General features: G+C 50.2%; 1 protein-coding gene across 1 annotated transcript; it reads right to left on the bottom strand.

Annotated features, from left to right (window-relative positions):
• Positions 1-329: 329 nt before the first annotated feature.
• ADGRF3 (adhesion G protein-coupled receptor F3) lies at positions 330-16601 on the bottom strand (the record flags this gene model as incomplete). Its single annotated transcript, XM_083494290.1, has 12 exons — positions 330-1033; positions 1628-1685; positions 3283-3330; positions 4038-4079; positions 5836-6462; positions 7178-7942; positions 8586-8777; positions 10566-10762; positions 10885-11028; positions 12920-13129; positions 14342-14560; positions 16403-16601. The coding sequence occupies 11 exons, from the start codon at positions 16599-16601 to the stop codon at positions 1647-1649; spliced, it is 2682 nt and encodes an 893-aa protein (XP_083350416.1). The 3' UTR covers positions 330-1033; positions 1628-1646.
• Between the last annotated feature and the right edge of the window lie 3969 nt (positions 16602-20570).

Raw genomic sequence — 20570 nt, 5'->3', positions numbered from 1 at the left:
ATATGATAGCCATGTTCAAATATAGAAAAGGATGTCACATAGAGGAGGGAGAAAGGTTGTTTTCTGCTGCTCCAGAGAAGCGGACACAGAGCAATGGATCCAAACTACAAGAAAGAAGATTCCACCTCAACATTAGGAAGAACTTCCTGACAGTGAGAGCTGTTCAACAGTGGAATTTGCTGCCAAGGAGTGTGGTGGAGTCTCCTACTTTGGAGGTCTTTAAGCAGAGGCTTGACAACCATATGTCAGGAGTGCTCTGATGGTGTTTCCTGCTTGGCAGGGGGTTGGACTCGGTGGCCCTTGTGGTCTCTTCCAACTCTATGATTCTTGTAAGCGCTTACAGTGTTATTCCTTTATTCATTCATTCATTCATTCATTCATTACATTTCTATCCCCCTATTTTTTCTCCAAGGAGCTGAAGGTGGCGCACATGGCAGGTTCCCCCCTCCTAATTTAATCCCCACAACAACCCTGCGAGGCAGTGACCAGCCCAAGGTCACCCCATGAGCTTCACAGCCCAAGTCCAACACGCTAACCACTATACAGCACCTGCTTTTAACACCAGCTTGCTCTTTAAAGTTATTAAACTTATACACTGCCTTCCTCCGTAGATCTCAGGTTCACAACGTAAAAATGCATGATAAAAAATACAAAATATATAAGAATAACTCCCCCTCCATGCACAAAACACATTTAAAAGGATATCGGATGTCAGTCACCCCAAGGCCTGGTTGAAAGAGAACATTTTCACCTGGCACCTGAAGGTGTATAATGAAGAGGCCAAGCGAGCCTCCTGGGGCAGAGCGCTCCACAAACTGCAGAAAAGGCCTGATCCTGTGTTGTCCTTCTGAAGTCCCGCTGCTGGCATGGTGCTCATGGCTGAAGGCAAAAGTGGGTGGCAAAACTGGCTTCCCACATTTCATAAAAGGAACTTTTGCTGCTGGTTTTCAAAAGCTGCAATATGTTTTTGACTGGGCAGGGAGGAGGAGGGTGGCAAGCCGAGAGCCAGTTTCTACTGCCCAAAGCTGTGGGGCTGGAAAATGACAAGAATTTATCTTAATTTCAAAACACACACAATACACAACCCTCTTCTGTCCTCCAAGCCAGCTTTGCTCTCTAACTTTCCACCCTACACCCAAAGCCAGGCATCTTGTTTACAATACAAAAAGGGCCCCCAAAGCTTTGTACTGGGCCCCCAAACTCGAGGGACGACAACTATTGAGATTTGTGATTTGCAAGTTATGTGTGGTGCTGTGGGTTAAACCACAGAGCCTAGGGCTTGCCGATCAGAAGGTCAGCGGTTCAAATCCCCGCGACGGGGTGAGCTCCCGTTGCCCGGTCCCTGCTCCTGCCAACCTAGCAGTTCAAAAGCACGTCAAAGTGCAAGTAGATAAATAGGTACCACTCCGGCGGGAAGGTAAATGGCGTTTCCGTGCGCTGCTCAGGTTCGCCAGAAGCGGCTTAGTCCTGCTGGCCACATGACCCGGAAGCTGTACGCCGGCTCCCTCGGCCAGTAAAGCGAGATGAGCGCCGCAACCCCAGAGTCGGTCATGACTGGACCTAATCGGCCACCCTTAACGTTTTGGTTGGCCAGAGGAGATCCCCCCCCCCCCACTTTCTTGCTTACCTGTGCGACTTCCAGCCTCTCAGTTGCTGAGTTTGGAGTCCAGTGTTTCGCTCTTGGTCTGTGGACCCAATTGGGAGAGACAGGAGGGTGAGTAAACCGGCCCTACCATTTTACTGTTGCCCCTGGATTCCACCTGGCAGCATCCCAGGAAGCAGTGGGGAGACCCTGCTCTGGCTCCCCTGCCTTCCCTCACCCCCCCCCCAAGCCCAGGGGAGAGAGAAGCCGCTTCACCCAGCAGCAAGGAGCATAGCCTAAGGACCGAAGAAGAACCTGATGGCTCGGGCCATGGGGCCATCTAGTCCAGCCAAATTCCCGTAAAAAAATGAAGACGGATAGACTGCATCTGGACTTGGAGGTTCTGTAAGAGCATAGGAAGAGCCTGATACATCCGGCCAATGGCCCCTCTAGTCCAGTATCCTGGTGGCTGACCATATGGGAAGCAGGATCCGAGCACAAGAGCATCGCTCTCCCTTCCCGTGGCTTCCAGAAACGGTTTCAGAAGCATCGCTGCCTCTGGTTATGGAGGCAGAGCAGAGCCATCTGGCCACTGTGATCCATGCGACGGTCACCTCCACCTTGACTACTGTAACTCGCTCTACATGGAGCTGCCCTTGAGACTGACCCAGAAACTCCAGCGGGTGCAGAATGCCGCGACGAGACTCCTTACGGGGTCTTCGCTGCGAGATCACATTCACCCAGTGCTATACCAGCTGCACTGGCTCCCGGTGGAGTACAGGATCAGGTTTAAGGTGCTGGTTTTAACCTTTAAAGCCCTATGCGGCCTAGGACCCTCGTACCTACGGGACCGCCTCTCCTGGTATGCCCTGCGGAGGACCTTATGGTCTTCAAACAAAAACATTTTGGAGGTCCCGGGCCACAGGGAGGTTAGGCTGGCCTCAACCAGAGCCAGGGCTTTTTCGGCTGTGGCCCCGATCTGGTGGAACACTCTGTCCCAAGAGACTAGGGCCCTGCGGGACTTGACATCTTTCTGCAGGGCCTGCAAGACAGAGCTGTTCCACCAGGCCTTTGGCCAGGGCACAGTTTGACCCCCTCCTTCGGCAATCCTCACAGAACTCTAGCCCAATGGTTGCCATTAATTTGATTCTGAATTGATTTTAGAATGAATTGATTTTAGAATGCTGTGTTACTTTTATTGTTGTTAGCTGCTCTGAGCCCGGCTTTGGCTGGGGAGGGCGGGATATAAATAAATTATTATTATTATTATTATTATTATTATTATTATTATTATTATTAGCCATCAATAGCCCTGTCCTCCTCCATGAATTTGTCTCATCCTCTTTTCAAGCCATCCAAGTTGGTGGGTGTCCCTGTCTCCTGTGGCAGGGAGTTCCACAGTTTATGAACTGCGTGAAGAAGCTCTTTCCGTGCTGGCAAGGTTTTTGATGGAGCTGGGCCTCTGGAAAAGCTGTAGGAAAGGGTTGTGGTGAGAAGAAGCCCTTGAGGCTTCTCCAGAGGGGGAGCCGGCTGCAAGGGGCAGGTAAGCAGATTCTGGATAAATAGGAGGCCAAAGCAAAGGGCCTCAGCAAAGGATCCATGGCCTCCAAGCTTGGACACCAGGTGAAAGGCAGTTCATTCCCAGCAAAGCCGGTGGTGCGAAGGCAGGGAAATGGAGGAACAGCTGGGACCTTGCTTACCTGAGCTGCAGGTGACTTGCACAGACGCTTGCAAAGCGCTCCCCTCACCTGCAAGAAACAGACAGTGACACCTGCGGCCATCGGAGTAACATGTGACAGTCCTGGCCATGAACACCCTCTGCTAGGGTGTTTTTGCAGCATGAACCAGCATCCCTTTCACCTCTCCATTTGCATGTCCTGTCCTGGGGGGTCATCGGTCCGAAGCGACAGTTTCCATCACCTTTTTTGTGATTGTAAGTTCTCACCTGCCCTGGGGAGTGAATGATCAGCCACAATGTTCTTTAAAAAAGGAGCAAAGTCAGCTGGGTGGTGTTCAAAGGTGGTGTTCAAGCGGCCTGAAGAAACCACTTGTGGGTCGCAGCCCCTGCCCCAGAGATGTAGACCAGGCATAGGCAAACTCGGCCCTCCAGATGTTTTGGGACTACAACTCTCATCATCCCTGACCACTGGTCCTGTTAGCTAGGGATGATGGGAGTTGTAGTCCCAAAACATCTGGAGGGCCGAGTTTGCCTATGCCTGATGTAGAAGAAGCTTTTCCCCCTAAGTGCATCTCCCACCCCCATTGTGGGTCTCAATGACCGGTGCTTGGACTGGCAAAGATCCTTCTCTCCTGTGGGCGATGCAGTGAAAAGCCCCTCATACCTTTGTGCTTGGAACAGCCTCCACATCACCCCCCACTCCAGGTCCCTGAGACCCTCCTGGTTGGAAAGAAACAAAGCAAAACACTGCCAATTTGGGGAGGGGGTGCTGCTTACCTTCTTGTCCATGAGGCAGCCAAAAATCAGAATGAAGACCCCCTGTAACAGAGAAAAATGTTGCTTAGTGAAGACCCTACAGCGGTCTTGAACAAAATACCGTACTTTTCGCTCCATAAGACGCACCTAGTTTTTAGAGAAGGAAAACAAGAAAAAAAATATTCTGAACGAAACTGTGGATGTATGATTTTTGTGGTTCATGCTGTGGCCACAGACATGTGATTTGACGGTGAGTTTGGGGTAGACCAATGCAAAAATCCTGAGGATCCATGTGGATCCGTGCTTTGTAACTACGTTTTTGCGCCATTGCGGCCCCACGAAACAGTGGATGCGTAGTTTCTTGGGTGCAGGCTGTAGCCATGGACATTCTATGTGATCTGATGGTGAATTTGGGGTGACCCAATGTAAAATGTAAAAATCCTGAGGATCCATGGGCTTTTACCTCCCCGCTCTCAGGCAGCCTCCTTTATCTCTAGCGTCCATTATCTCCCTCCCCATCACTTGCCGATGGGCACTTGCCAAAAGAAAGCTGCTTCCTTTCAACACCCCCTTCCCTCTTGTTTGCCTTAGTGTCTTTTCCTTAGCTGGAGCTGGTTTTCTGCTCCTCCTTTTGTTCTAATTTCTCTCCTCATTTCTTTAGTCTTCCTGTCTCCTCTCCTTGCAAGTTTGCTGTCTTTACCTCCCCCCTCCCAGGCATCCTACTTTACTGCTAGCATCCCTTATCTCCCTCCTGATTGCTTGCCGATCAGCTGCTTCCTTTCAACACCCACTTCCCTCTTTCAAAAAAAACACACCATGATCTGCTTTTCGCCCCTGGGCAATTCGGCTCCATAAGGCGCACAGACATTTCCCCTTACTTTTAAGGAAGAAAAAAGTGCATCTTATGGAGCGAAAAATATGGTACTTCAGAGTCTGCCCTCTGGGATATTTGAAGATACACCCACCCCAAAACAAGTCTTTCCTCATTCCAATTTTTTTTTTAACGTGAACCAGTTTTTAACTCTGCGAGTAGATCGCAGTCTCTTGGGAATTGGCTACCCCTGTCCTGTCTCATCTCAGTCTCATCTTACCCTGGCCAAATTTACCCAGCTCCTTCAACTGCTCCTCATCAGGCCTGGTTTCCAGAGACTTCATCCTCTTGGTCTCCCTCCTCTGCCCACCTTCCAGCTTGTCAATATCCTTCTGAAATGGTGGCACCCAGAACTGGACACAGTATTCTAGGTGGGGGTCTGACCAAGATAGAATAAAGTGGGACTATGACTTCTCTTGATCTGGAGACTAGACTCGATGTAGCCTAGAATAGCATTCTCCTTTTTTGCTGCTGCATCACACGGTTGGCTTGTGTTCAGCTTGTGGTCTACTAACACCCCGAGATTCTTTTCACATGTGCTGTTGTCAAGCCAGGTGTTCTTCTTGCCTAATTGCAGAACCTTGCATTTGTCCCTATTAAAATTACCGTATTTTTCGCTCTATAACACGCACCTGACCATAACACGCATGTAGTTTTTAGAGGAGGAAAATCCGTAGGCATGCCACCCGTAGGCATTCCCTCCATAACACGCACAGACATTTCCCCTTACTTTCTAGGAGGAAAAAAGTGAGTGTTATGGTGCAAAAAATACGGTAATTCTGTTAGTTTGGCCAGAATCGGCTGCGACTGGACCTAACGGTCAGGGGTCCCTTTACCTTTACCTCCCAGTTACCTTGCTTCTGAGCCAACCTGTGTGGCAGCTCTCTGACTCCCAGTTACACAAACACACACACACACACAATTACCTTGGCCCTGCTCCACACCCACCTGGAGCGAATTGAGGATGGTAAACATGTAATGCGTGAATTGCGAGGCCTCCGAGGTCATGGTGATGACGCCCAGCCCCCACGTCAGCCCGAAGGCGGGCGTGAGGATGAGCAGGGCCTTGAAGATGCTGACCAGAGCCTTCCACTCCTCTCCCTGCGGCCCCTCGGACACCGAGGGCCTCATGAGTTTCAGCAGCACCACGAAGAGGATGAGCGCGTTGGCCGACACGACGGCCAGGACGGGCACGGAAAAGGCGTAGATGGCTTTGCTGCGGGAGGAGAGCCAGCAGACGGCCTGGTGGAGGTAGCCCCCCCGGGGCAGGAAGGCGGCCACCGTGGCCACGGCGATGGCGAAGGGGCACAGGTAGCCCAAAGAGACCATGGTGGGCAGGGCGGAGCGGGTGCTCAGCTGGTGGAAGACGAAGACCAGCTGATGGAAGAGCATCAGGCCCTGGACCAGCATCCAGAAGAACATGGCCAGGTAGCAGAAGTGGGTGAAGAAGGCGGCCGCCACGCACAGCTTGCTCTCGGGGTCGGACGCCAGGCGAGAGGCACCCAGGAACCAGAAGCTGGCCATCAGCAGAGACAGGGCGATGTTGACCAGCGTGGTGTAGCGGAAGTAAGCCACCTGGGGAACGGGAGAAGGCTGGTCAGGGTGAGAGGCAGCCAGGCAGGCCTCAGGGGGCCCTAGAATCACAGGTTTGTAAAGTTGGGAGGGAACCCCAAAGGTCATGTAGCCCAACCCCACAACGCGGGAACCACACAGCTGAAGAATCCCTGGTAGGTGGCCCTCCAACCTCAGTTTAAAAACCTCCAATGAAGGAAACTTTAATAGTGCTGTGCTGTTTTTTATTGTCTGTATTTTAATAGGTGTGTTTTTTTATATTGTTTTAATTCTGTTAGAGTTTATAATGATTATCTTTGATATGTTTTTAGATTTTTGTAGCTAACAGTGGTCAGGGATGATGTGAATTGTAGTCCAAAACATCTGGAGGGCCGAAGGTTGCCTAAGCCTGATGCAAGTCATGGGCCCCGCCTGCTCGCCTGCTCCCTAAAATATCCCTGGTTTGCTCCTTTCTATATATAGGGTGCCGACATTCTGCATGGACTGGTTGCAGGGCGACATGTGCAAATGGCTTGAGATACCTATGAGGTCCATAAATAACCATAGAGCATATATTCAGCACAAAAAACAGGGACAATTTGTTGTTGGCAAAGGACAGCTGGACATAGAAAGGGCCCCATTACCTTCAGGAGCTTGGGGCCACATGAAACCTAAGTCCGGCCTTGCCTTTCCCCCCCAACTCTAAATTTCGGAACGGCACAGCCTGCTTGTCTCTCACCTTGTTCTTCACCACCGAAGTCCAAACGAGGTAGTAGATGGCGAGGGTGGCGATGAGAGCCAGGATTGAGGCGCAGACCCCGAAGGTGCCCAGGAAAGTCAGGGCGAAGCTGTCTGGCACAGGATGGGCAGACATGAGAATGGAGAAGGAAGTCAGGTGGCGGCAGGTGCACTTGGTGGCGCTTTCGGCGCCGGAGGTCTGGCACCCCTCGGCTGACCAGCCGCCGACCCTGCCGTGCAGGCTGTGGTCCCAGAACACACACTGCGCCACCCTCTCCTCCTCGTCTTCCTCCTCCTGCCCTTCGCCGGTGCCGTTCCAGTGGCCAAAGGTCATCTCCACCTCCACCTGCGAGACGCTCCCGTTGGAAGCCGTGACGGAGTTGGACATCACTAAGCTGCCCAGCCTGGCCTTGGCACCACGGCTGCCTGGCAGGATTCCGCCCAGCTTCTTCAGCACCAGGCTGGTGACGGTGACATTCTGCCCGCAGCGCAACAACTCCTCCTCCTCAATGTGGACGCGGAGAGGGGGGTCCGTGTCAAAGCCCTTGTTGAAGTCCTCAAACTCAGGGCCCATCTGGACGCTCTGGAGCTCAAGGTTGGGGAGCGTCAAGTTGTAGGGGCTGCCTGAGGGCGGCAGGAGGAGGCTGGCGAGGTTCTCAATGGACTGCAGGAGCCTGGAAGCGGCCGACGGGCTCAGGGCTTCCACTGCAGACCACTCCGGCCCCGGGTCTACGTCAAGCATTGTGTTGGCAGCAGCCAGCAAATTCTGAAAGCAGAAGGAGGGATTTCCTCATTAACCTGGGTCATGGTTAGAATTGTAGAAGAGTTGGAAGGGACCCTTGAGGGTCATCTAGCCCAACCCCAGCAATGCAGGCGTTGCAGCTAAACAATCCCTGGCCGGTGGCCAAGTCTTGCAGTGAGAGGTGGTCATGTTGTAAACAAAAATTGCTCTTTTCCCTTATGGGGTATCCAAGAGCCCATATAGAGTCCTTGCATAGGTTCCCTGTTGATAGGAGAAAATAACAGAGGCCAGCCAGAGAATATTGAGAAGCCAATGCAGGTCTTTCAGGACTGGTGTTATGTGGTCCCGGCGGCCGCTCCCAGTCCCCAGTCTAGCTGCCGCATTCTGGATTAATTGGAGTTTCCAGGTCACCTTCCAAGGTAGCCCCACGTAGAGCGCATGGCAGTAGTCCAAGCAGGAGATAACCAGAGCATGCCCCACTCCGGCGAGACAGATCCCTGAGGACAGGGGTTGCGATGCCGACAAGGCCTCCCTCCTGCCAGCAATTGTGCTGAAGCATCCTGCACTAATTCCAGCTTCCGGATCCAGCCCCAGGATAAGCCCCATGCAGAGTGCTTTGAAGGAATCCCGCCCTGAAGTCCTTCCCTCCCTGGGTGCTGCTACTCACAGACACAACGCTGCTCTCCAGGCGCATCTGGGCTCCCAGAGCCACCTCCGAGATGATGTCCATCGTGTCGAGCACAGCCAGGAGGTCCCGGGGGTTTTTGCCCTGGATGTTCCCGGACTCCGACTCCGCCTTCAGCCAGTCTATCATCCAAGGAACCTCGGTTTGGGGGCTGCCCAGCCCTGCCTGGAGCAGCTGCACACAAACAGAGCAGGGAGAATATTAGACCGAAGGTGGCTTCCTAGGGAACTCATTGCCACTGGATTCACAATACCCACTGGCTGAGCTGGTCTCCGACTGTAATAAATTATCTATCTATCTACCCACTGGCTGTTAAAAAATACATGATGGAACATGTGCAGAGTTGGGCGGTCAAGAACATAAAAGTTCTGCAAACCGAGCCTTATTGAAGGAGTTGTGGATGTTTTGCCTGGAGAAGAGAAGGCTGACAGGAGATAATGAGAGACATCTTTAAATATCTGATGGGCTATCACACGGAAATCACTTTGAGGTTTTATTTTTTCATTTTATTACAAGCTCTACTGAAAAATGTAAAAAATAATTACCAACCATAAACTGTTGACAAACAGGACAAATGCATATCCAGATGTTTAAAGCCTTGTATGCAGTAGTAATAATAATAATAATAATAATAATAATAATAATAATAATAATAATAATAATAATAATATTTACACAACGCCCATCTGGCTGGGTTTCCCCAGCCACTCTGGGCGGCTTACAGCATATCTAAAAAACATAATTAAGACATCAGGCATAAAAAAATTAATCATCCACATGGCATCAAAACAGACTTGGGAAATCTTTTACATTACAGATTAAGCTCACATTCTTAATATTGTTAATTAAATTTACGTCCGCAGGGTGTACTCCAGTCTACAGTGTTAAAATTATTTCTCCATAGTTGCTGTTGTGACTGAGACAGAGAGGAGATTAGGGTTGATGAACGATATAGATCAAGACCGTACAGAGTGAAACATGTCTTTCTTTGTTATTATTGAGTTAAGCATTTAAGTGCTAGATGCCACATATTTTGGGTCCAAGTTCCCATGGGGGGGGGCGCGTTTCCACCCCAGTTTGAAGCAACTATTTGTCTCACGGCTGCCATAAAACGTAAAACCAACCCTTTAGGCTCAACATTGGGAAGCAGTATAAGGAGTCTCTATAGGAGTATATTGTATTTTAAAATGGGGTTTCAGAGTTTTTAGGGGTTTTTGAATGTCTTATGTAGATTTTTCAATTTCATTGTTCTGTATGGGACAATGACAATAAAGATATCGTATTGTATCGATATCATTTCCCATTGATAGCAGAATTAACATGGGAACAGGTACAAGAATTTGGCCCATAATGATGGCAGACCAAATTTATGGAATATGCAGAGATGGCGAGACTGACGGGAAAGATCAGGAACCAGGAAAATCAAGTACAGTCATACCTCGGGTTGAATGTGCTTCGTGATGAGCGCATTCGAGTTGCGCTCCGTAGCAACCGGAAGTAACGGAGCTCGTTACTTCTGGGTTTCGCCGCTTGCGCATGCGCAGATGCTCAAAATGACACCACGCACATGCGCAGAAGCGCCAAAACGTGACCCACGCACGCGCAGACGCAGGTTACGTTTGCTTCTAGATGCGAACGGGGCTCCGCAGTGTTTGCAACCCACGTCTGTGCATGCACGGGTTGCAATTTGGCGCTTCTACACATGCACAAAGTGCAATTTAGAGCTTCTGCGCATGTGCAACCGCCAAAACCCGGAAGTAACCCGTTCTGGTACTTCCAGGTTTCGGTGGTCCGTAACCCAAAAAAACGCAACCTGAAGCGGCTGAAACCCAAGGTATGATGGTATATAAACTGTATATAGACTGTATATAGGTTGTATATAGGTATGAGTGGAGAGAGAGAGAGAGAGAGAGAGAGAGAGAGAGAGAGAGAGAGAGAAGCCCAGAAGAACCCACCCGTTACCTGGGCCTCGTGCAACCCAGACAGCAGTCGGTGATCCGTGCAGCTGTCCTGGACATTTTCCCAGGTCCCTCCAGGAGAGCACGACCGGAGCATCTTTCCATTGGTCCCCTCGGGACACAGGAGCTCAGCCACCTGCCCTGCCTTCGTGGCATCCCACCTGCCTGTAGAGTTCTCGCCGGGGCAGAAGCGATCTCCGGCTGCGACACAAGAAGCACACATGCACAGGCAGAAACAGCCTTCATGGAACACGTCCAGCTCTCAAAGGAGTGCCAGAAATGCGCAGACTCTGTGTCCACCAGTTCCCCTGTCTCCCCGTTACCTTGAATCGGGCCCACCGACACTGTGGTCTGCACGGTTCCCAGGTGGTCGCTTTCAAAAGTGCACTGGTAGGCGGTGTCACCGCTGGGGCAGGAACTCAGGGCGAGGAAGTGGCAGAGCGGGTCTCCGTTGCCCCCCAGGCGAACTGCGGAGAGAGAAGGGGTCAGATGCTCAGGGCAGGGAGGAGGGAAGAAGGAAGGGAAAGATCTGGCGGGGAATGTAGGGGTGCAAATATCCAGAGTGTGGGGGTCAGGTGGGATTGCTATGGGGAATTATGAAATATGGAGCAAGCCACTGTGTCCACTATGAAAGCATGGTGTTGACTGGGTTTGATTCATTGACAATAGTTTCTGATTGAATCCCACAAACCTCTGCACCTCTGCCATTTGCGTTCTCTACACCTGACAGGCATGGATAAGCCTTCTGAAACATAGGCCAGTTGCTTCATCAGGCATCCTCGGTACATAAAGATAGTAGGTTACTCTGATATAGTTTAATCTTTAGATGGATCTTAAGGGCCAGGAATCTTAAAAAGCAGAGACATCACCTTGCCGACAAAGGTCCGTATAGTTAAAGCTCTGGTTTTTCCAGTAGTGATGTATGGAAGTGAGAGCTGGACCATAAAGAAGGCTGATCGCCCAAGAATGGATGCTTTTGAATTCTGGTGCTGGAGGAGACTCTTGAGAGTCCCATGGACTGCAAGAAGATCCAACCTCTCCATTTCTGAAGGAAATCAGCCCTGAGTGCTCACTGGAAGGACAGATCGTGAAGCTGAGGCTCCAAGACTTTGGCCACCTCATGAGAAGAGAAGACTCCCTGGAAAAGACCCTGATGCTAGGAAAGATGGAGGGCACAAGGAGAAGGGGACGACGGAGGACGAGATGGTGGGACAGCGTTCTCGAACAGTGGCGTAGCGTGGGTTGTCAGCACCCGGGGCAAGGCAAGTAATTTGCGTCCCCTAAGCCGTGGATTTGCGCCCCCTAACCCTAACCCCCAGATGTTGCGCCCGGTGCAGCCGGCCCCCCCTGCACCCCCCACGCTACGCCACTGTTCTCGAAGCTACCAGCATGAGTCTGACTAAACTGCGGGAGGCAGTGGAAGACAGGAGGGCCTGGTGTGCTCTGGTCCAGGGGGTCACGAAGAGGCGGACACGACTAAACGACTCAACAACAACAAATGCTGGCAATCCCAAGTGGCGAAAGTTTCTGCTGCGCTCAGGTACTGCTTGCTGGGCAGCTGGCTGGCAACTCTGTGGGGAGTGAGTTCCACAATTTGGGGGCCACCACCGAGAAGGCCCTCATCTGGGCCACACACATTAATGCACGAGGGGGGAAGAACTACCAGGAGGGCCCCCTCTGCTATCTTAACACCCTCCTTGCGAGGTTGCTTCACCCTACACGCACCCACAAGACCCCCTGCGATCAGCAGAACTGGCGCTACTTCCAGCGCCACCTTAGACCTCTTTCCCCCTCGCAAGAATTTAGTTGTTTAGTGTGGCAGCACCTGCACTTTGGAACTCCTTGCCTATAGAGTTCAAGCAGGGGTCTGAAAAGATCTTTGTTTCAGCTAGCCTTCCCAGACGCTGAGAAAGTTGTTCATCTTAATCCGTTTTAGTCTTTTCATTTTTGTATGTTTACAAGCATTGCATATTTTTTCTTGTTTTATGCTTTTGGAAACCACTTTGAGTTTTTGTCGTTGTTTGTTTACCATCAAGCTGCGCATTAATTTTATGAAATAATAATAATTATAATAATATTAATATATTATTATTATTATTATTATTATTATTATTATTATTATTATTATTATTATTTTATTTATACCCCACCCTCCCCAGCCAGAGCTGGGCTCAGGGCGGCTAACACCAATAAAATAAAATCACAGTAAAAACATAATGGGGGGGGAGAGGGAGGGGGAAAAAACCCAATTTAAAATGCAGTTTAATTTGAATTGAAATTTAAATAAAACGGCTGCGCAGAATGCCCATCCCAGGCTGATGGGCCTCACCAGCCGCTCCCTGCCCTCCCCTCGCCCACCTGGGTCTGGGGCACCCGGGTTCCAGGACGCTCTCAGCTCTCCTCCTCTGTTCCGGACGCAGCACTGCAGAGTCAGTCCCTCCGGGGAGCTGCAGTTCATGGAGAGCTGTGACCGCGTCTGGACGAGGTCTGTCGCCCCGAGGGGAACAATCACCTCCTTGGTCAGCTCGTGCATGGCGTTTTCATACAAGTAGCGGCAGATGTATTTTCCTGTAGGAGACACGTGTCAGAACTGGGAGCCAGAATCCGAGAACTGCAGAGTTGGAAGGGGGGCTCCCCAAAGGGCATCTAGTCCAACCCCAGGCAGTGCAGGAACTGCAGCTCTTGTGTTGCAGGAAACACCCCCCCCAATCATTCCGTTTGTACAAACTCAACACACACACTCACACACGACATACGCTACGCTTCTGTTATAAATTCATAGAAAATCAACCATACATCGGATACAGGACAAGTGTTATGTACTGAGTTGAATAGGATCCAAATTGCAGCAGTCTGATTGGTCCTAGAACAATAGGATTCAGAATGCAGCAGTCTGATTGGTCCTAGAACAATAGGATCCAAATTGCAGCAGTCTGATTGGTCCTAGAACAATAGGATCCAAATTGCAGCAGTCTGATTGGTCCTAGAACAATAGGATTCAGAATGCAGCAGTCTGATTGGTCCTAGAACAATAGGATTCAGAATGCAGCAGTCTGATTGGTCCTAGAACAATGCAGCAGTATGATTGGTTGGCAGGAACCACCCAATCCAGCTCTAGATGGAAGTGAACCCACAACCTGATTGGCCTACAGGAGAAGACCGGAATTAGCCAATCATGTGCAGCCCATTGTGTAAATAATGTATATAAAGCAGATACTTTGAGGGGACTTTCATTCCTCCTCACCACTATGAGCTGAATAAAGAGCATGAAATCACTTTGCGACTCTGAGTATATTTCAACGGCCATAATCCCTTGAGCATACCAGCACATCCACAGGAGCCCTGCCCAGTTGCTATGCCAACCCTGATGGTCCTAGACCGAAGACCATCAAGATCACAAAGAACTTGCATATGGGAGTGGATTCAGCACGGACTGGAACAAAGGACAATGATCAGCTCTTTCCTCTGCGCACATGCGCAGAAGCGCTGCATCACACTTCACACACGCGCAGTAGCGCACTCTACTTACGGACTGTTCGCACCCGGAAACGGATTGCGTTCCTAACTAGAGGTACCACTGTACTTTCTATGGGAAAGCGCGCCTTGGTTTTGGAATGGACTTCCGGAACGGATTATGTTTAGAACCAAGGTACCACTGTATTGATTTTTTATTGATTATGGGGGGGGGGGGAGCTGCCCCCTTGCCCCCCCGGCTACGCCCATGCACAGACACATATTTAGACCGAAATCATTCCTTCCTTAGAGAGAGCAATACTGCACCAGCCCAGTCCGGGGAGACGGAGGAGAGCCTCAGCTCCACCTCAGATCCGTTCTGCATCAGAGTCACTTGCGTCCCGTTGAAGATTTCCTTGGCTCCCTGAGAGCTGAGAAGGTAGAACTTCACCTCCGTGGCTCCATCCTTCAGGCTGAAGGAGAGGGTCAGGTCTTGGTCAGCCCCGCCAGAGGCCACTTCCGGAGGCAGCTGCTGGCTGTCTGCAACTGGAAGGGATGGGATGTCAGTGTGGTGCGGCTGTTAGAGTGTCGGACTAGGAGAGACCCGAGTTCGAATCCTCCCACTCGGCCAAGGAGCTTCCATTGGGCAACGCTGGGCCAGTCCCTGCCTCTCTCAGCCTAGCCCACCTCCCAGGGATGGGGGGGGTTAAGAGAGGGAAAGAAGCATTCTGTCCCTTTCCCCCTCCCCTTTAATTACCATTATTATTGGACCAGAGATTCTTAGAAGACTGGAGTAAATATACAAACTATTTGAAAAGCAATTGTAAAGAACAGATTACGCTAGTGGGACTGCAAGAAGTTCTGTAAGGAGGACTATTTGAAGTATTGCAAGAAAGACTATGAAGAGAACTATTAGTTAATGGTAATTAAGAGTAATAGAGAAATTAAGAACTGTGGAATAAGTAATAAAGAACAGAAAAGCATCAGAGGTGGTTGATGGAAGTCTAAAATATTGTATTGTATAAGGTTATGTTAAATGATTGTTGGAAATGATATGTAAAAAAACCAATAAAAATGTGTGTGCATGTGTATATATATATTACTATTATTATTAATTATCCATTTTATTAGTCCCTTTTTTCTTGCCACAACAACTCAAAGCCGCTTACAAATAAACACAAAGCATAACGCTAAAACCAGCCTTAACAACAAAAGCAAAGAAAAAAATCTAACCATATCTGAGGCACTTATTTAGTTATTTATAAAGTTGTTTATGTACCACTGTATCACAGAAATATATCACAGTGGTTTACAACGATAAAAAAACAGGCAGTGGAATAAAAAAAAAGTTTTTAAAAAAGTTAAAACCATTTAAAAGTGAAGAAGGGACATCGGTTAAGCATTGTGGAAGGATGTACTGCCCACAGAGGCCCCGGTGGAATAGAGAGGAGGAGTTTGGATTTGACATCCCGCTTTATCACTACCCAAAGGAGTCTCAAAGTGGCTAACATTCTCCTTTCCCTTCCTCCCCCACAACAAACACTCTGTGAGGTGAGTGGGGCTGAGAGACTTCAGAAAAGTGGGACTGGCCCAAGGTCACCCAGCAGCTGCATGTGGAGGAGCAGGGAAGCGAATCCGGTTCCCCAGATTACGAGTCCACCGCTCTTAACCACTACACCACACTGGCTCTAGAGAGGTTCTCGGCAGGGATTTAAAAGCTGGCACAGAAGGTGCCTGTTGAATTCTCAGTGGCAGGGAGTTCCACCGGACCAGGCCGTTGACACCAAAGGGTCTGTTTCATGAACCTGGCTAGGTAGTGAGGGGGAAGCTGGTGCCGCTGTTTTAACAATGGGGTCCTGCGCAGCAAGGGTATTGTTAGCCCAGAAATGGAAACAAGAAGAAATTCCGACGAAAGAAGAATAGCAGACAAAATTAATGGACTATGCAGAATTGGACAAAATGACAGGAAGGATTTGAAACCTGCAGGACCAGAGATTTACAGAAGATTGGAAGAAGTATATGAACTATTTGAAGAGCAATTGTAACCAACAAATTACGCTAGTAGGGCTACAAGAGGTTTTGTAAGGAGAAATATACAAAGTAGAAAAAGGTAGAGATATTGGTTATGAGTTTTAAATGTAATAGGGAAAGTAAGAAATGCTTACGATGAGATTAGATTGGAAAATTTTCAGACTGATGGAAGTCAAAAAATTGAATAAGATATAAAAGTATATTTAATTATTGTTGGAAATGGTATGTTAAAAAACTAATAAAATTATATATATCTAAAACAATGGGGTCCTATGTTCCCTGTCCCAGACCCGAGGGTTGCCCCAGCCAGGGCGCATTGCAGTGTGCCGATGCCACAGCAGGTGGGCTTTTGCGTACCTGTGGCTGCCTCCAGCAGCGGCAGGCAGTAGCCGGGGTCTTCGGAGGTCCAGCGGAGGCAGTCGCAAGGGGGTGTGAAGACCAGGGAGGCCGCAGCCTGGAAGAAACCCCCACACCCCTGGAAGCGAGAGCAGTCTCTGTCGCTGTACTGGTAGCCAGGGAGACAGCGGCAAGTCCGGCTGTAGCCAAACGCCATCATCTCCCACTGCCGGGCGTCACACTCTGGGGGGAGAGAGAAGGAGAAGGATGTGTTGGGATACTGCCCGGGAGATGGGGGCATCAGGCAGGCCCCCAGTTGGCTCCAGCCGCTGGCCGGCAGCCGCTCTCCCTTGGAGCAGCATCAAACAGAGACACAAATCTCAGATACCTTTACAGACTTGGCATTCTCTATCAGCAGAGTGAATAAATCTTCTTACAAGGGAAGTGGCGGACAGAGACATGTGTAAGCATTATTTACAGGCATGTATTTGCGAGTGGCGCTGTGGATTAAACCACAGGGCCTAGGACTTGCCGATCAGAAGGTCGGCGGTTCGAATCCCCGCAATGACGCGGTGAGCTCCCGTTGCTCGGTCCCAGCTCCTGCCAACCTAGCAGTTTGAAAGCACAAAGTGCAAGTAGATAAATAGGTACCGCTCCGGCGGGAAGGTAAACGGCGTTTCCGTGTGCTGCTCTGGTTCGCCAGAAGCGGCTTAGTCCTGCTGGCCACATGACCTGGAAGTTGTACGCCGGCTCCCTTGGCCAATAAAGCGAGATGAGCGCCGCAACCCCAGAGTCGGCCACGATGGGACCGAATGGTCAGGGGTCCCTTTACCTTTAAAGTAGATTAGCCAAAATGCTGAGTTGCTGAGGTCTGTTGCGCATGATGCGCAAACTCTGCGGATCCCTAAGTGTGCCGATGTCTGTTGGCATCGGACGCTGTGATGTTCAGGCAGAAGAAAGCTTTTGAAGCTCCCGAACGATCGACCAGGAGGGAGGGAACATGCCAGTCGGGCATGTGTCTTTGCCAGGGTCCTACTCGAGAGTAGGACGAGCTCCTGACAGATTCCTCCATTGCAGGGGGTTGGACTAGAGAACCCTTCCAACTCGACACTTCTATGATTCTGTGCTTTGAAAGCAATGAAAGTCTGAACAGAGACCTTCCAGGGTCACAGCACTGGCGGCAACGGTTTCCTGTCCTATTACAAGTGCAAAGCTGCATAAATTGTGCTATCACTAATTGTGCTATCACTAATTGCTGCTGCTGTGAAGGGTTGTTTTGCATACATTTAAGCTCTAAGTTGAATTGTTACAGACATACTTGCCACGTTCCATTGCTGTTTAATTCCAACATTTGCATTTTCCCCTTCAAACTCATGACAACAGAGGATTCACACCCCTAACCCTGCCCACAATTGCATTAATGGGAGTTATAAACGGATAATAGAATAAGATGAGTAATGTATGGCGTCTGCAAAATGTGGATGAACAGAGCTCTGAACGAGGTTGATAGGCAGTTAAAGAATTTAAAACTGGAAAGACAAGAAACTGAAACTGACAGATGTGGGTTTTCTTTCTTAACAGGTTGGGAGCCCTGTTTGGGGAAGTTTTTAATGTTTGATCTTTTATTGCATTTTTAATATTCTGTTGGGAGCCGTGCCCAGAGTGGCTGGGGAAACCTAGCTAGATGCGAGGGTATAAATCATAAATTATTGTTATTATTATTATTATTATTTATTAATTGGGTTTATCTACCGCCCTATACCCAGAGGTCTCAAGGCGGTTCACAGAAAATATCAACATAAAAACCACAATATATGTAATCAGAATAAAAAACAACACCCCAATAACTGCCCCCCCCAAAACCCCACATTTTAAAAGGACATAGGATATATATGAGATCAACCAAAGGCCTGGTTAGAAAGGAACATTTTTGCTGGTGCCTAAAGGTGTATAATGAAGGCGCCAGGCAAACTCCCCTGGGGAGAGCATTCCACAGACGGGGAGCCACTGCAGAAAAGGCCCTGCTCTTGTGTTGCCACCCTCCGGACTTCTTGAGGAGGCACACGAAGGAAAGCCTCAGAAGATGATCCCACCAGATAAGGCAAGCCTGGAGACACAGAGTCAAGGTACAATAAACCCAACCCCTTGAGGACCAGAAGCTTGAGGCAGGTAGAGAGCAAGATGGTTTGGGAAGGTGGCTCTGGAACAGCCCCAGGAGGCCCTTTCCTTTACTCACTGGTTGTGATGTCCAGGCTGGCGATGCTGCTTGATGTGCCAGCTACCTCCCGGGGGATGCTCACCGCCTGGAGGAACTGCTGCACCTGCACGGAGTCTAAGGGCGCTGAGGACCCCAGGGAGAGCTTGAGGTAGGCAGCGCCACGGATCAGGCCTGGGAGAGAAAGCAGACAAGCGTGGGCACAGAGCAATGCCTCCGCCCCTGCGCCAGGCAGCTGGGCGAGAGCGGAGCCAGTGAGTTGTATGGGGGGGGGTCCTGCCTCAGCACCCCCCACACCGGGTGGCCCCTGGGTAAGTCAGCGCACCACTTCTTATTCCAACAGGATTTGGGGGATGGGTTGCTTTTTAAAAAATGGTGCGGCTTCAATCTTTTTTTTCTAATGACCTGTATATTTTAATAGATTGTGTGCGTGTTTGTGTGTGTGCGTTGGGACACGGGTGGCGCTGTGGGTTAAACCACAGAGCCTAGGGCTTGCCAATCGGAAGGCCAGTGGTTCGAATCCCCGCAACGGGGTGAGCTCCCATTGCTCAGTCCCTGCTCCTGCCAACCTAGCAATTCGAAAGCACATCAAAGTGCAAGTAGATAAATAGGTACCACTCTGGCGGGAAGGTAAACGGCGTTTCCGTGTGCTGCTCTGGTTCACCAGAAGCGGCTTAGTCATGCTGGCCGTGTGACCCAGAAGCTGTACGCCGGCTCCCTCGGCCAATAAAGCGAGATGAGCGCCGCAACCCCAGAGTCATCTGCAACTGGAAATAATGGTCAGGGGTCCCTTTACCTTTACCTTTATGTACCTAATAGGTATCTAAAGTCATTTGCACATAGCAAAATATGCATTTTATCCCTGCGTTCACTCCAGCGGAGATCCCTGCGTGGGCCGGATTGCGCACACACGCATACGATTTCTGGTGTCTGCGTCTGCACAGGTGTGATTTCTGGCGTCCGCGCATGTGCAGACATGATTTCCAGAGCCATGGAAGCGAGTCTCCGCACCACGCTGTGGCAGTTTAGCGCAGTGCGCAGGGACTCGCCAAGCGGGAGGCTCGTGGGCCAGTTAAACAACCCCTGTGGGCCGCTTATGGCCCATGAGCCTTAGGTTGCCTACCTGTGATCTAGGGGTCTTAGCAAGCAGATCACAATCTTAATATGAGCCAACCGTGTGATGCAGCGGCAAAGGAAGCTGAAATTTGAGACCCCAAGTTCCGCCACTGTTTGCATTGCAGGGGGCCAGACTGGGTGGCCCCCGGGGTCCATCATGTGAGACTTTATGGAATGTGGGTGTTTTAATTTTGGGCGCATGACTGGGCAGAGGGAAGCAAGGAGGTGAAATGTGCTTCTCCAGCCTGGAGTCCAAACAGTGTGTCTTGGACTCAACCTTTGACTCAAAGGGGGGGGGGGAGGTCTGTTTGGCCATCCAGGCGCAGGATCCATCCACCTCCACTGCCTCAGCTCAACCCACATTGAGTCCAGCCCTGCCTCTGAGGGTCCCTTTTCACTCACCAGCTTGTCTCTTGACTCGGGGCCCACAAGAATCGACACCCTCCGAGCGACTTCTGAGGCACTAGGAGGAAAGAGAGGCGAGACCTTAAGGTTGTGCCAGAAAGTGGCCTTTTCTGAACTGGAACCCAGTTTCACAGATGCACTGGGACCACACATACCATACATTTAAAAGTGAGGGGACAAGGGTGGCGCTTCGAAGCCCTGCAACGGGGTGAGCTCTCGTTGCTCTGCCCCAGCTTCTGCCAAGCTAGCAGTTAGAAAGCATATCAGTGCAAGTAGATAAATACTGTATTTTTCGCTCCATAAGATGCACCTAGTTTTTAGAGGGGGAATGCAAGAAAAAAAGTATTTTTAAAGGGAGGACGGAGCCAGTATGGTGTAGTGGTTAAGAGCGGTCGTCTCGTAATCTGGGGAACCGGGTTCGCGTCTCCGCTCCTCCACCTGCAGCTGCTGGGT

This window comes from Podarcis liolepis (assembly GCF_965112155.1).
Source record: "Podarcis liolepis genome assembly, chromosome: 3".
In the NCBI taxonomy this organism is placed as follows: Eukaryota; Metazoa; Chordata; class Lepidosauria; order Squamata; family Lacertidae; genus Podarcis; species Podarcis liolepis.
Note: the sequence above shows the minus strand (reverse complement) of the source record. Positions and strands in the feature narration are given on the sequence as shown.